Raw genomic sequence first — 15,996 nt, forward strand, 5'->3', positions numbered from 1 at the left:
AAAAAAAAAAAAGGAGTATGTTAAGACAGCAGAAACATGAGACTTACGAAACGAGGGATCCCATACACAAAAGCAGTGAGAGAGAAATCCCTGGGTGGCACTGTCTGGCAGGTCAGTTCAGCTTGAACTGAATGGAGACTCTAGGAGGGAAGTCTGGTTTAATTGAGTGTTTAGAACATGCTATTGATAAGCCTCAGCAGATTTAATGGAGGATCTAGATGTTGGGTGGAATAATGGGCCCCCCAAACATGTTCACACCCTAATCTGTGGAGCCTGTGAATATGTTGTTACATGAAAAAAACTAGGGTTGCAATTGAAATTAAGGTTGCCAATTAGCTGCTCTTGGGATGGGAAATTTATCCTGGGATGCATGGGTAGACTCAATGTAATCACAAGGATCTTTCAATATGGAACAGGGAAGAAGAGAGTGTGGGAGTCATGACGCAGCATGAGGAAGACTTGACTGGCCACGGCCATCATTGAAGATGGAAGGCGGCCACCAGCCAAGGAATGTGGAAGCCTCTCGAAGCTGGAAAAAGCAACAGAATGAATTCTCCTCTAGAGCTTCCAGAAGGAATGCAGCCCTATCAACACTTTGATTTTAGCCCAGTCAGACCCACTTTGAACTTCTGGCCTAGTTATAGCAGCCATAGAGAACTAACACAGAGGATTTGAATGACTGTCCAAAACTAAGCAAGTAAGAAAATGCAAGGCAGTTATTGACATTGGGAAAAACTAAGTTGTAAAAAAGGAAACAATCTGTATAATCTACCTGGTTCAGCAAAATAAAAGAAAAAAGAAAGAAAGAAAAAAAAAACACAGCAAAAAAAGAGAGAAACCAGTATATGTGTGGCTGTATAATGTCAAGCAATTAATATTAACCAAAAAATATGATAATAAGAAATTGGGAGACTTTGGGGTTGGAAGGCAGGGGAGTAAGAAAGCAAAATCCTTATCTATTACTGGAGAAACTCAACAGATAGTGCCTAAAATTCATAAATCAAGACAGCAGGCCAGGCGTGGTGGCTCATGCCTGTAATCCCAGCACTTTGGGAGGCCAAGGTGGGCAGATCACTTGAGGTCAGGAGTTTGAGACCAGCCTGGCCAACATGGCAAAACCCCGTCTCTACTAAAAATACAAAAATTAGCCGGGCATGGTGGTGCACACCTGTAATCCCAGCTACTTGGGAGGCTGAGGCAGGAGAATCAGTTGAACCTGGGAGGCGGAGGTTGCAGTAAGCTGAGATCATGCCACTGTACTCCAGCCTGGGTGACAGAGCGAGACTCCATCTCAAAATAAATAAATAAATAAATAAAATAAAAGATTACTATGTAACAAACATTTTGCTATAGACCTTTTTTTGAGACAGGGTCTGGCTCTGTCGCCCCGGCTGGAGTGCAGTGGTGTGATCTCGGCTCACTGCAGCCTCAGCCTCCCAGGTTCAAGCAATTCTCATGCTTCAGCCTTCCGAGTAGCTGGAATTACAGGCGTGAGCCACTACACCCAGATAATTTTTAAATTTTATATAGAGATGGGGTTTCGCCATGTTGGCCAGGCTGGTCTCCAAATCCTGGCTTCAAGTGATCCTCCCCACTCGGCCTCCCAAAGTGATGGGATTACAGATGTGAGTTACTGTGCACGGCCATAGAGCTTTTTAATGAATGGAAAAAGTGACAACGGCAAATTACAAAATGGTATGTTAACAACCATTCAAATTTTTTTTTTTTTTTGACAGGGTCTGGCTCTGTCACCAGGCTGGAGTGCAGTGGTGCAATCTTGGCTCATTGCAACCTCCACCTCCCAGGCTCAAGCAATTCTCCCGCCTCAGCCTCCCGAGTAGCTGGGACTACAGGCGCACACCACCACACCCAACTAATTTTTTTGTATTTTTGGTAGAGACGGGGTTTTGCCATGTCACCCAGGCTGGTCTCGAACTCCTGGGCTCAAGTGATCCACCTGCCTCAGCCTCCCAAAGTGCTGGGATTACAGGCATGGGCCACTGCACCTGGCCAACAACTATTCAATTTTTGTTTACAAAGTGTGCATGTATAATGTATAGGAAAATGAGTTTTTTGTTTTTTGTTTTTGAGACAGGGTCTTGCTCTGTCGCCCAGGCTGGAGTGCCGTGGCATGATCATGGTTCACTGCAACCTCAACCTCCTTACCAAGCTCAAGCAATCCTCCCATCTCGGCCTCCAGAGTAGGTGGGACTACAGGTGTGCCACCACACCCGGATGAAAAATGAGCATTTTTGTGTATGTAGGTGTGTACATCTATATATTATGTGTATATATACATATATAGAGACAGAAACAGAGAGTAGAAAAGTGTGTGGTGTGTGCATGCAAAGTGGGTATATATGTGCCAAAAGTACACAAGGATTTTTTTCTCCAGAGACAGGGTCTCACTGTGTTGCCCAAGCTGGAGTGCGGTGGTATGATCACGGTTCACTGCAGCCTTGACCTCCTGGGTTCAAGTGATCCTCCCACCTCAGCCTTCTGAGTAGTTGGGACCACAGGTGCGCACCACCATGCCCAGCTAATTTTTTTTTCTAATGTTTTGTAGAGACAGGGTCTCACTATGCTGCCCAGGCTGGTCTCAAAACTCCTGGTCTCAAATGATCCTCCCCCTCCTCAGCCTCCCAAAGTGCTGGGATTACAGTGGCGTGAGCCACTGTGCCTGAACACAAGAACTGAGACCAAACTGTTAACCGTGCCTACCACTGAGTAGTAGGCATACAGGTCATTTTAATGTTCTTCTTTATACTTTCCCATATTTTCTAGGATTTCTTTCCTGTATCAAGCATGCACTACTCATAACCAGAAAATAATTACTTCCATTTCGTGTAAAGAAGTAACTTCTTAAAATGAGCATCTGAGACCTTAGGGACTAACTGCAGCAAGCAGCTGTCACCAAAATTTACACATGTAGGAGTTAGAATGGCTAAGAAAAAGTATGTCAACTATCTTTATTAACTAACGCTCTCCAGAATGTGGTTTAGCTATACATGTTTTAGAAGTATGTTGGAGCCATTGCTATAAATCTACATATCTTGTTCTCTTTAGATTCTTGTTTTGAACTAAGGTCTACGAGGCCAGAACATCTTGGCGGGCGCTGCATGTCATCTGGTTTCTAGGCAGTATTTTAGAAAGGCAGCTCAATTCCCCTTCTTGCCCATTAGGTGGGGCAAGAAAGCTTTAGAAGAGTCCCTACCGGCTAAAACATGAACAGGAAGAGACCAAATTGCAGAAAAAGCAGAGCGGTTCAGAAGTCATCCCCATCCAGTTGGGTGGGATGTATGCTAAAATTTTCCTAGGGTGAAAACTGTTTCCAGAGAGTTTTCTAGAGAATACCAAGTTGAGAACCTATAAAATGTGTTTCAATACCCAACAATCACTGTAACCAGGACTTTTTTCTAGCATTTGAAATTAAAATAGCTCAGGTTGAAATGCTGAGCTATTTTAATTTTTCATGGGTCAGATTGGTAAAATTCAAAAGCTTGTCAATACACTGCTGGCCAGACTGTGAAGTAAGTGGCACTCTCATCCACTGCTGGGGGAAATGCACTGTGGTCCAACTCCCATGGAGAAGGGCTGGCAATATTTAACAACATTCCATATACATTTTACCCTTCAGCCCAGCAATCTCATTTTTTTTTTTTTGGAATTTACTCTGAAGATTCACCTCCAACAATATGAAAATAAATATGCACAAGGTTATTGATTACAGCATGATTTGTAATTGCAAAATGTCAAACTACCTAAATGTCCAAATATAACAGTGTGGTTGAATAAGTTATGGTACGGCTACACAGTGGAGTACTATGCAGCTATAAAGAAGAATGAGGCCGGGCACGGTGGCTCATGCCTATAATCCCAGCACTTTGGAAGGCCAAGGCAGGCAGATCACCTGAGGTCAAGAGTTTGAGACCAGCCTGGCTAACATGGTGAAACCCTGTCTCTACTAAAAATACAAAATCAGCTGGGTGTGGTGGCAGGCGCCTGTAATCCTAGCTACTTGGGAGGCTCAGGCAGGAGAATCGCTTGAACACAGGAGGTGGAGGTTGCAGTGAGCCAAGATTGTGCCACTGCACTCCAGCCTGGGTGACAGAGCAAGACTCTGTCTCAAAAACAAAAACAAACAAAAACACAATCTCACAAACTGGTATGGAACAATTTCCAAGATTTCTTAAGTGAAAAAAGCAAAGTGCAAAAGAGAATACAGAAGATGCTACCTTCTGTATATGGAAAAAAACGGGGGGTGGGGGGAATAAGAAAACATGCATATATCTGCTTGTCTATACCAAAAAATACACAGGAATGAGAAATCCGAAGTTGGTCACCTACAAGGAGTGGGAGAGAACAGTATTGAAGGAATACAGGAGGAAGTGACACTTCCCTGAGTATACCTTTTGGTATAGTTTGATTTGTGGAAGTATGTTAATGTTCTACATATTGAAAAAAATCAAATCAAATAAATATGGATGGTGAGGAGGGCTACCACTGAAAATAAGTTGAAAAAAACGACTGTATTTCTAATGAAGAACATGACCATATCACAGGGGTAGGAGTGGAGGAGACTAATGCAAGTAATTTATGTATACAGTATTTGTCCATATACCTTGTCTTTGGGGCGTGGCACTGAAGAACCACAAACAAATCCTGAACTATTTTTAGTAGGTTTGTTTCCTGCTGTGGTATAAGTGAAGCAATTCTGAAACTACTTTAGATGTATTATGGGATTGAGCACATGATTAAATCGTTTGATGTTGGGAGCCAGGGTTCTCACTGCGGAGGAAGGGACATACAAATATCAAATAGGAGAAGGCAAGGAAGAATCCTATGGAGATGGATGGTAGGTGCCAGTGTGACCTCATCATTTCTAAAATACGTATATATATGCATGTATGTGTGTGTGTGTATTTCCTAGATATGGCTGCTGAAAATGCTTATAAGCAAAGACACTCCAGTAGCAATGGGCACTAGGGCCCAAGTCTTGGACTCTAATACCATCCCCCACTAAAAGGAACCAGGACTCCTTAGAAGAATGACTGATTTCAAGCCTGGGGCAGGGAATGTCCAAGATAAAGACCAAAACATTTTGTTATGCCTCAGAGCAAAGAAGTGCTAAAAAGAAATGATAGGTGCATATCACAATTTGCAACTGCAAAAATATGGAACCAGCTCAAATGCCCATCAGTCAACGAGTGGATGAAGAAAATGTGGTATACACACACACACACACACACACACACACCGTGGAATACTACTGAGTCATAAAAAGGAATGAAATAACAAAAAAGGAATGAAATAATGGCATTCGTAGCAACCTGGATGGAACTGGAGACTGTTTTTTTTTTTTTTTTTTGAGACAGAGTCTCACTCTGTCACCCAGGCTGGAGTGCAGTGGTGTGATCTCGCCTCACTGCAACCTCTGCCTTCTGGGTTCAAGTGATCCTCCTGCCTCAGCTTCCCAAGTAGCTGGGATTACAGGCATGAGCCACCACGCCCAGCTAATTTTTTTTTTTTTTTTTTTTTTGTATTTTTAGTAGAGACAGTGTTTCTCCAGGTTGTCCAGGTTGGTCTCAAACTCCTGACCTCAGGTGATCCACCCACCTCAGCCTCCCAAAGTGCTGGGATTAAAGGCATGAGCCACTGCACCTGGCTAGAGACTATTATTCTGAGTGAAGTAACTCAGGAATGGAAAACCAATATTGTATGTTCTTACTCATGCATGGGAGCTAAGCTATGAGGATGCAAAGGCATAAGAATGATACGATGGACTTTGGGGACTTGAGGGAAAGGGTGGGGGGGTGGCAAGGGATACTGTAGATTGATTACAGTGTACACTGCTCAGTGATGGGTGCACCAAAATCTCAGAAATCACCACTAAAGAACTTATTCACGTAACCAAACACCACCTGTTTCCCAAAAACCTATTGAAATAAAAAAGATAAAGTCAAAAAAGGAATGATAGGTCCATATCAAGAGGACACAGCAATCAGCTTAAAGGGGCTCCCACTGGCCAAAGCTAGGATCATTTGAGCTCCCAAATAATCAAGGACAATAATGAATTATAAGCCACTGAAAAAGTAGAAATGAATCCATATCAGTAATAAATAGACAAACAAACAGGGAAGAAGGGAGGGGTCTTGCTTACAGCAGAATGCCAATGCCAGCTGGTAAGTGTAGAGGGAGCACTGAAGTTAGAAAATCATCATTTTGCCATCATATGAAGATCGGTTTGGACCAGAATCATCAACATGCCTGGGCATGGTGGCTCGCACCTGTAATCTCAGCACTTTGGGAGGCCAAGGTAGGAGGATTGCTTGAGGTCAGGAGTTCAAGACCAGCCTGGACAACATAGGGAGACCCCCCCCCCGGCCATCTCTAAAAAAAAAAAAAATAGCCAGGTGCAGTGGCATGCACCTGTGGTCCCAACTACTCGGGAGGCTGATGTGGGAAGATCGTTTGAGCCCAGGAGGTTGAGATTGCAGTCAGCCATGATCGTGCCACTGCACTCTAGCCTGGGCAAAAGAGGGAGACTGTCTCAAAAAAAAAAAAAAAAAAAAAGAAAAGAAAAGAAAGAAAGAAAGGAGGCCCTCTTTAAAAACCAGAATGGTCTTCATTTTGGGTTTGTCTGATGATTCTTTATGATTATATTCAAGTGCTGCATTCCCAGTCAACATACCGTATTAGTGATGCTGTGTTATCTATTGTTAGCGGTGGAGAGTCCATATCCGTGTCACACGGCACCAAAATATCTTCCGGCAGTGAACCTGTAGGGGTCTGCAGCAACCTCAATTACTGCCTCCTCAGAAGAAAAAATTGGACTGAGGGGCATAAGGCAGAAGGAGAGATGGAGGCAAGTTTTAGAGCAGGAATGAAAGTTTATTTAAAAAGTTTACTGCACGAATGAAAGGAAGTATACTTGGAAGAGAGCCAAGCAGGCGACCTGAAAGGCAAGTGCACGGTTTGACCTTTTGACTTGGGTTTTTATAGGTTGGCATACTTCTGGGGTCTTGCATTACTCCTCCCAACTCCTGAGATCTTATCGGGAAGCTGCTGATCACCATTATTTCAGAGAGACAGTTAACCACCGCCTATCACGTGATGGTTGCCTGACACTCCTGGTATGTGGGTCAGGGGAGCCCTCTCCTGCCCTGCTCATACCAGACTAGCTACCCACTGTAACAGTATCACACTGATGTCCATCTGCCCCTCCTTGGTGATGTTAATTTTCATCCCCTAGTCAAGGAGTTGTCTGTTCTTTCCACTGTAGAGTTGCTGTTTTTCCTTCCTGCCTTGCAATAAAGAAGCAACCTGTGAGAAGACTTTTACACGTTGAAATGTCCTGTTCATCAAAATTGCCTCTTATATTTAGTATCTATTGATGACTCTGTTTTTTGTTTTGCCTCAAGTGATCTACCTGCCTCAGCTATCCTAAGTGCTGGGATTACAGGCATGAGCCACCACGCCTGGTCAAAATATATATACATTTGTCATGGATACATAATAGTTGTACATTTTTGTGGGGAACATGTGATATTTTGATATAAGCATACAATGTGTAATGATCACATCGGGGTAATTGGGATATGCATCACCTTAAGCATTTATTATTTCTTTGTGTTAGAAACATTCCAGCTGGGCGCGGTGGCTCACGCCTGTAATCCCAGCACTTTGGGAGGCCAAGGCGGGTGGATCACTTGAGGTCAGGAGTTCGAGACCAGCCTGGCTAATATGGTGAAACTCCATCTCTACTAAAAATACAAAAATTAGCTGGGCATGGTGGTGCGTGCCTGTAATCCCAGCTACTCAGACAGCTGAGGCAGGAGAATCACTGGAACCTGGAAGGCGGAGGTTGCACTGAGCCAAGATTGCCACTTCACTCCAGCCTGGGCGACAGGGGGAGACTCCGTCTCAAAAAACAAAAAAAAGAAAAGAAAAAAAAAGAAACATTCCAGTTCCACTCTTTCGTTTTGAATGGATAAAGGAAATGCGGTGCATATACACAATGGACTATTATTCAGCCATGAAAGTAATGAAATCCTGTCATTTGCAACAACATGGATAGAACTGGAGGACTTATGTGAAGTCAAATAAGCCAGGCACAGAAAGACAAATATCACATGGTCTCACTCATATGTGAGAGCTTAAAAAACACACACAAAACTTGAATTCATGGAGCTAGAGTAGCATAGTTATGAGGCTGGGAAGGGTGGTGGGGAGGGGCGGGTAAGGAGGAGATGATTAATGGGTACAAAAATTGATACATGGAGTAAGACCTACTGTTCCATAGCATAATAGGGTGACTATAATTAACCTCCAAGCCTATTAGTGAAAAGGAAAATTACAAGACCTCTGTTCTCAAAATGTTAAGAATTTGAAGTGGAAAAAGGTGAACTAAAATATTGGTAGAAATGCCCATATGGAAAAATAGGTAGAATGTGGATCAGTGGCAGGGAGGGAAGAGGCTGGGGAGGTGAATGAATATGCCAAGGCTTGGGGTCAGAAGGAAGCCCACCGAGGGTGGCCAATGACACATCTTCTCACAGAGCACCTGGCCCAGAGCAGATGCACAGAGCCTGACGGTTTATCCCTGCATCTTCAGGAAACCATGAAACAAAGGTCTCCTGGGAGAGCTGCTGGGAGACAAGGTTGGGTAGTAGAAAACCTGAAGGGCAGCCCACCTCCCCACCTTTCTCTTCAAGCAGTTCATAAGCCAGGTGCTAGAATTTGAACTTTTTTTTTTTTCTGTAGGTACCAGGATGCCACTATAAGATTTTGCTTAAGAAGGTGGCTTTTGGTAGCCGCAGTGGCTCAGGCCGGTTGTCTTGGCGCACACGGAGGCGAGGCTACACATTCGAGGCCAACCTGGTCAACGTTGACCAAAAAAAAAAAAAAAAAAGCAGCAGCTGGCCCTTTAGTCATTCAGCAAGTATCTTTCTTTTTTTTTTTTTTTTTTTTTTTTTTGAGACAGAGTCTCGCTCTGTCACCCAGGCTGGAGTGCAGTGGCGCAATCTCGGCTCACTGCAAGCTCCGCCTCCCGGGTTCACGCCATTCTCCTGCCTCAGCCTCTCCGAGTAGCTGGGACTACAGGCGCCCGCCACCACGCCCGGCTAATTTTTTGTATTTTTAGTAGAGACGGGGTTTCACCGTGGTCTCGATCTCCTGACCTCGTGATCCGCCCGCCTCGGCCTCCCAAAGTGCTGGGATTACAAGCGTGAGCCACCGCGCCCGGCCTCAGCAAGTATCTTTCTTTCTTAGTTCTGAGTCAGGCACTGATCTAGATAGAGGGGAGAGATAGACAGGTCCTTATTTGACGTGCTTGATCTTAAGCAGGGGTGTTTGGGTATTCTGGGAACCCAGAGGAGGGGCAGCTAACTCAGCGAGGCTAGGTTGGGAAGGCCACCAATCTGAGTCTTGTTTATCCAGATGGTCACCTGAGTGGTTGACACCTTTTGGCTATTGTGAATAATGCTGCAATTAAAGTTGCCACACAAATGTCTGAGTCCCTGTTTTCGATTCTTTGGGGGAACACACCCATGAGAGGAATCGCTGGGCCACATGGTAATCCTATGTTTAGCTTTTTGAACATTATTTTGGGAACTTGTTTTCACCATAGTTGTTAAGAGACCATTAAGTTAGTGGCATTGTGTTCCCTGCAATCACTTGCAGAAACTGTCATCAGGGAGAACTCAACATTAAAGCCAATTTCTTCTTTACTAAATATTATAATGAGTATCATTAGAAGGGATTAGAATTTGGGATGAGAATTTACATTAGAAAATTATTTGTAAAGTTTAATCTACTTTTTAACATCTTAAATGATGTGTACATCAAAACAAACAAAACCCTTAAATTTTATTTATTTATTTATTTGAGACAGAGTCTCACTCTGTCATCTAGGCTGGAGTGCAGTGGTGCGATCTGGGCTCACCGCAACCTCCACCTCCCTGGTTGAAGCAATTCTTCTGCCTCAGCCTCCTGAGTGGCTGGGATTACAGGCACGCACCACCACACCCAGCTAATTTTTGTGTTTTTCGTAGAGACAGGGTTTCACCATGTCGGCCAGCCTGGTCTCAAACTCCTGACCTCAGGTGATCCGCCCACCTCTGCCTCCCAAAGTGCTGGGATTATAGGCATGAGCCACTGTGCCCAGCCAAAACCCCTAAATTTTAATATAATTCAGGATTTCATAAAACATTTTTAAGGCCGGACAAGGTGGCCTTAAAAATGTAATAAAGTATAATCTCAACTACCAAAACAATAAAGCCCAGAAAAAAGACTAATGAGAAAATACCAAAATGTTAGTCTGCACTAAATATTTATGAGCAGTGGGATTATAGACAAATTTTTCTCCCTTTTACATACTATTCTATCTACTTTGTCAAGGACAAAAATTCAACATACTGAGTTTCAAAGATCTGATTGGCTTTTATTAGTGATTCATGAACCAGGCAGCATCCAATCTACTAATTAGAAAGGAGCTCCAATGAGCTAAACAAAGTGGGTGAGTTTTATAGGCAGAAAAAAGTGGAGGAAAGCAGGAACAAGGAACAAATAGAGAATTGGCCATTTCAAGGTTATTTTACTTACAGGGACATAAGTGAAATCTTGCTGGCTTAATGGAATTTGGCTACTGTCTCTTCTGATTTGTTGGAAGGTCACATCTTCCAAGTAAACAACTTAGGTTTCTGTTTGGTGATACGGAACCTTAGCATGAGTGACACCATTTTGGGCCTGTTGTCTTTTAACAACTTTTGATCAGGAAAAAAAAGTTGTTTTTCTTTTTAAAAAGAAAAGCAGTAAAAATTTTTTTTTTTGAGATAGGGTCTCACTCTGTCACCCAGGCTGTCACAGCTCACTGCAGCCTCGATCTCCCAGGCTCAAGTGATCCTCCCACCTCAGCCTCCCAAATAGGTGGGACTACAGGTGCATGCCCCTACACCCAGCTAATATTTGTATTTTTTGTAGAGATGGGGTTTCACCATGTTGCCCAGGCTGGTCTCAAACTCCTGAGCTCAAACAATCTACCCACCTCAGCCTCCTTAAGTGTTGGCATTACACCGCGCCTGGCCAAATTTAATTTTTTATATATTATTGTTAAATATTATAAATCAATAATTTGTACTTAAAACTCAACACAATACATACTTAAAATAAGCCTACCTACTTTTTATGATGTGGGAAGAATGGCCGGGAGTAAAACCCCAATGGACTATAGTGAAGCAGCCAGCCTATAACATAAAAGCTTGTTTACCTGGATTTTGGTAGCAGATATATAATGGATAGGATGAAATGTTCTTACCACTGTTTTAAAAAAGAAAGACTTTATTTTATAAAAATGATACAACATTCATTATATTTGATAGATACAGAAGAGTACAGTCACTCATAATCCCACCATTTAAAAAAATCAACAGTGTTAACAGTGGGTGGGTATGTTTCCAGACCTCTCAATTCACTCATATGTACAGACAGGATTGACGGTGGGAATCCCTAAACTTTTTATTCTAACAAGTTTCATTTATTTATTTTCTTTTTTGAGATGGAGTCTCGCTCTGTCACCCATGCTGGAGTGCAATGGCGTGGCCTTGGCTCACTGTAACCTTCGCCTCCCGGGTTTAAGCGATTCTCCTGCCTAGCCTCCCAAGTAGCTGGGATTACAGGTACATGCTACTGCGCCCGGCTAATTTTTATATTTTTAGTAGAGATGGGGTTTCACCATATTGGCCAGGCTGGTCTCAAACTCCTGACCTCAAGTGATCCACTCACCTTGGCCTCCCAAAGTGCTGGGATTATAGGCGTGAGCCACCGTGCCCGGCCAGCTAATAAGTTTTAGATTTAACTTTATTTGAATGCAATAGAAAAAAAATTAGGAATTAAATTGAAGGGGCTGCTGAACTTCAGATAAATGTTTCTTCATTGGTTCCTAAAAGGGATAAGTAAGCCAGTTATTCTCAAACTCAAGTATGTGCCAGAATCCCCTGGAGGACTTGTTAAATCACAGATTGCTTGGCCCCACCCCCAGGGTTTCTGATTCAGGAGGTCTGGGGTGGGGCCAAGAATCTGCATTTTTAACAAGTTCTCAGGTGATGCTGATATTGCTGGTCTGGGACCACACTTTGAGAACCACTGTATTAAGGTCAAGAAAAAAAAAAAAAGATTGTGGAAAAACTTAAGGTTGGTCACTAGAGTTTTTCCCCATAATTTTAAGACATGACGTGACATGACACCTGGCCATGAATGATGAGACAGTTAGTTCTTAGTCTTTATCCCACTTTACCTCTTCCATGTCTGAATTTGTCAATGTACATTAATTTTTCTTTGTCAAGATTTATAACATTTACATACTATTCTACATCTATGATTCCTCAGTTCTTAAATGTTCATTCTGTATTTTAATGGACTCAGAGCTCATAATCATCCTATTTGATGGAACTCTGTTGGGGAACCTGGTATCCCCTCTCTTCTAGGTTCCCACTAAATGTCCAGAACCAGAACTCACTAGACACAGTCAAAGGTGGCTCTGACTTCTGTAGGATTTGGCTTTCCCAGGCTGCTCTGAGACCTGGGAAATGCCTAGTCCTAGTGAATCTTACCCCTTCTGCTGAGGTCTTGAGATGGTAGCAAAGACTTCGTTGTCCCAAGAGTTTTCCTTGACTCTCCTCCACGTGGCCTGGTCACCTCGTCAGTGCCTTTGTCCATACTGGGGCCCACTGTTACCAATATTTTTGTCATCTCCATTGTTTTACTCAGTGCTACTTATGGGGATGGGCGAGGGATGAAGTCATACCACACCTTGTTGCATCAGCTTCTTCTCTTTCCTTCCTTGCTTGGTTGTTCCTGGTGAATTTGTGCCTGGTGGTTACTGAATTTGCTGGGTAATAAAGATGATAAGAGTTTCTCATCCAGCTTTACTTTTCTTGCTTCTGCCTGGAAGTATCCCCATCTTTTTTTAAAAAAAAAACTATTCAAAAATGTAGGATTTATTAGGTAAAATGTGGTACATAGTATACATCTACATAAATTGTTACACATAAATGTAGCGAGTTTTTTTCCAATAGAAAAAAATGAAAATGTATCATCCAAAATATTTATAATAGTGTTCTCTGTGATAAGACTATGGGCAATTCTTCAAATTGAAATTTATGTTGAAGTAACTCTAGATTCACATGCAGCTATAAAAGAAATAATACAGAGAGATTCCGCGTACAATTTACCCAGTTTCCCCCAATGCATCAATTTTTAAAACCAGTAAAACCACCAACAGAATAGTGCCTTCTGAGGTTGGTGAAACCAATAGGAAAGAAACATGACGAGGGAATGCTGAATCAGAAATGTCAACTTTCCTCTCAACCTTTTGTATATATGTCCACTAAAGTACTTACTCTACATTGTGATTCTTTGTTTTTGTGAATCTCTTCTTCAGTAGTGCATGAGCTTCCTCACAGCAGGGACTGTGTCTTAGTATCTTTGTCTTCCCAGTACCAGCGAAGGGCCTAGCACGTAGGGGAGGAAGGTGAGGAGGCAATGGTAGGGGACTTATCAAAAAAAAAGAAAAAAAAACTTCGCTTCTCAAGTCTTAAGCATTCAATAATTCAAATTCTTTCCAGTCAATAAAAAATGCTATGGATAACCTTTTGTTCAACCTCCATATAAAAATTACACACATAGTTCCTAATAAACATATTCTATTATTCCCTATTTATTCATTCATTATTCAACTAATATTTAATGAACTCTTACCACATGTCAAATAGGGAGCTGGGTGCTGGGGATACTATGGTGGACAAGACAGACATGGTCCCTGTCCTTATTTTGTACTCTAAATTATCAAGTTGGTTTTTCCTTTTAGGCTTTCGATCTTATACACACAATGTTTTCTGCATAGGTATTTTGCAGATAACACGTTTTGCATTTTGAGACAGTGCCAAAAGAATATCCAAATAGGGAATCAGTTGTGGAATGAATAATAGTAAATCAGCCATCTTACCTTTATGTGTTACAATAAATAAAAATCGAGCTATGAAGGCCATTTACCAAGTTACATTTCTGTTTAATGTCCGTTTTTCCTATTAGACTCTTCGTACCATAAAGGCAGGGTCCATGTGTCTTGTCTTCTTGTTCATTGCTGTAATTTTAGTACAGTATCTATGCAATACATAGTTGTCAATCAAATGATTAAATATTCAAAGCTCATTACTGTCCCCTAGAATATGGGAGTAAATGAAATCAATTATTTTAAAATTTAAGACAGATTTTATAAGTACCTAACACAATATAAAGTTGCCATACTACCCGTGTGCATGCATTTCTTTCTTACCGTAAGTGGAATGCTAAATATGTTTGGAAAACCTGATCTATAGAGATTGTACACAGTTCAAGACAGGCCATCTACCTAAATTTATTACCTGCTTAGCAATGAATCAAGTGCACTTGCCGCCCTTATCATGAACTCACTTAAGGAAAAGGCTGCCCTATCTTTTAAAGATATGGAAAACAAAACTGAATGTACTAAGATTTTTCACATCCAGTCATGAAAAGCCAAGTTCTTATCAACCTTCACATTTTAATTTTGAAAGCTCTGTCTTTGTAAGCACAGAACAGTGCTTTAAACACTGTTTAAACAGAGGTGCTATCCAAGACTATAAGTCTCATACAAAATTAAAATAATGCTCTCACAAACTGGCAAGTAACTTCTTTAAGCAGAAAGAGCAACAATATTTTATTTTATTACAAATAAACATTTCACAAAAATGTAATTGGGAACGTATATGTACTGTTAAGCAGAACACAGAAAACATAAAGAAATAAGGTATTGGGGCCTAAAAATGTCATTTAAAATCCCATCCATTTGCTCTTACACATAGTAGGTATGCAATACATATCAACTGAACTAAAAGTAAACACTCTATAAGATGTGCTTGCAAAACGTGTAATGCTGTAGTAGTAAAGTACAATTTTCAAATATGAGATTTTGTCTGTCAGATTTTTAAAAAGCCTTTAAAAATATGATATGCACAAGCTTGCCCTGAGGGAAAAATAAGATGGACTATAGATTACAAAATCTTTACATATTTTCCACAATAGCATTTTGAAATTGGAAAAGAGCAAATAGTTGTGGAAAAAAACTGAATGAACATATTACTAAAAATTCAGTGCACTCACAACTACCTGATGGAATATTTGAAGCACCTTGTCTCTTGCCTTCTTATAATATGAAATGTATGAATTATATAGGCCTTGATCTTCAGAAACTTAAGAAAACTTTGAGTTATAAGCCAAAATGTCATCAGAAAAAGAAAAATCCGGTATAAAATTTTCTACCATAAGGCCACTGTTTAAAGTTCTTTCATGTACAGACACTATACAATTCAGATACTTGTTTTTGTTTTTATTACGTAAGCAAAACTTTCAACATATAAACATCTGAATATTACTTGGTGAAGTTCTCTCTATGAAACCATGCTCAGAGAAAAATGCATCAACAAATAATGCCCTTCAAGTGATTCTTTTGAGACTTTTTGCAAAGGAAACTGTAGTTAATACAACTTTTAAATTGAATACTGTAATTTAAAAGCAATTGTTAGGTGTAAAAAAGTTGCAGCATTCCACTACTAAAAAATAAAGTTATTTTATCAAGAAGTTACAGTATTAGTGCCTTAGTGTCACTTCTAACTCCTGACAAAAGGAGATGCTCCGAAACATCCTCCTGTAGCGTCATTTCCATTTGTACGATTTCAGATTAGATTCCTGTGGCAACATCTGTATATTCCTATTGAGAGAAAACAACAGAAATAAAGGCTTCAAACAAAGTGTCAAACATCTGAGCTAGTTTTGTTTACACTGCATTTTTCAAAGTATTTTCGTTTATACAGTGTTATTTGCACCCCGAGATTCCCACGAAGGCATGTGGAACCCCAAAGGCGCAAAGTAACAACAGAACACATCAAAGCAATATCGCATGATAAATCAATAGGACAAAGA

At 41.2% G+C, this 15,996-nt stretch overlaps 1 protein-coding gene across 13 annotated transcripts in view; it reads right to left on the reverse strand.

Annotated features, from left to right (window-relative positions):
* Positions 1–11,319: 11,319 nt before the first annotated feature.
* BCLAF3 (BCLAF1 and THRAP3 family member 3) overlaps positions 11,320–15,996 on the reverse strand; it is a 77,444-nt gene continuing 72,767 nt past the window's right edge. For 10 of the 13 annotated variants that reach the window (XM_063634988.1, XM_063634984.1, XM_055267578.2 and 7 more), the window contains one exon: positions 11,320–15,784. In XM_063634988.1, the coding sequence (XP_063491058.1) occupies positions 15,755–15,784 (30 nt within the window). In that variant the 3' untranslated portion in view covers positions 11,320–15,754. The remainder of the gene's footprint in view (positions 15,785–15,996) is intronic. The other 3 variants (XR_010119692.1, XR_010119690.1, XR_010119691.1) reach the window with 2 other exon arrangements.

The sequence above is a fragment of the Symphalangus syndactylus genome, chromosome X (genome assembly GCF_028878055.3).
Source record: "Symphalangus syndactylus isolate Jambi chromosome X, NHGRI_mSymSyn1-v2.1_pri, whole genome shotgun sequence".
Classification (NCBI taxonomy): Eukaryota; Metazoa; Chordata; class Mammalia; order Primates; family Hylobatidae; genus Symphalangus; species Symphalangus syndactylus.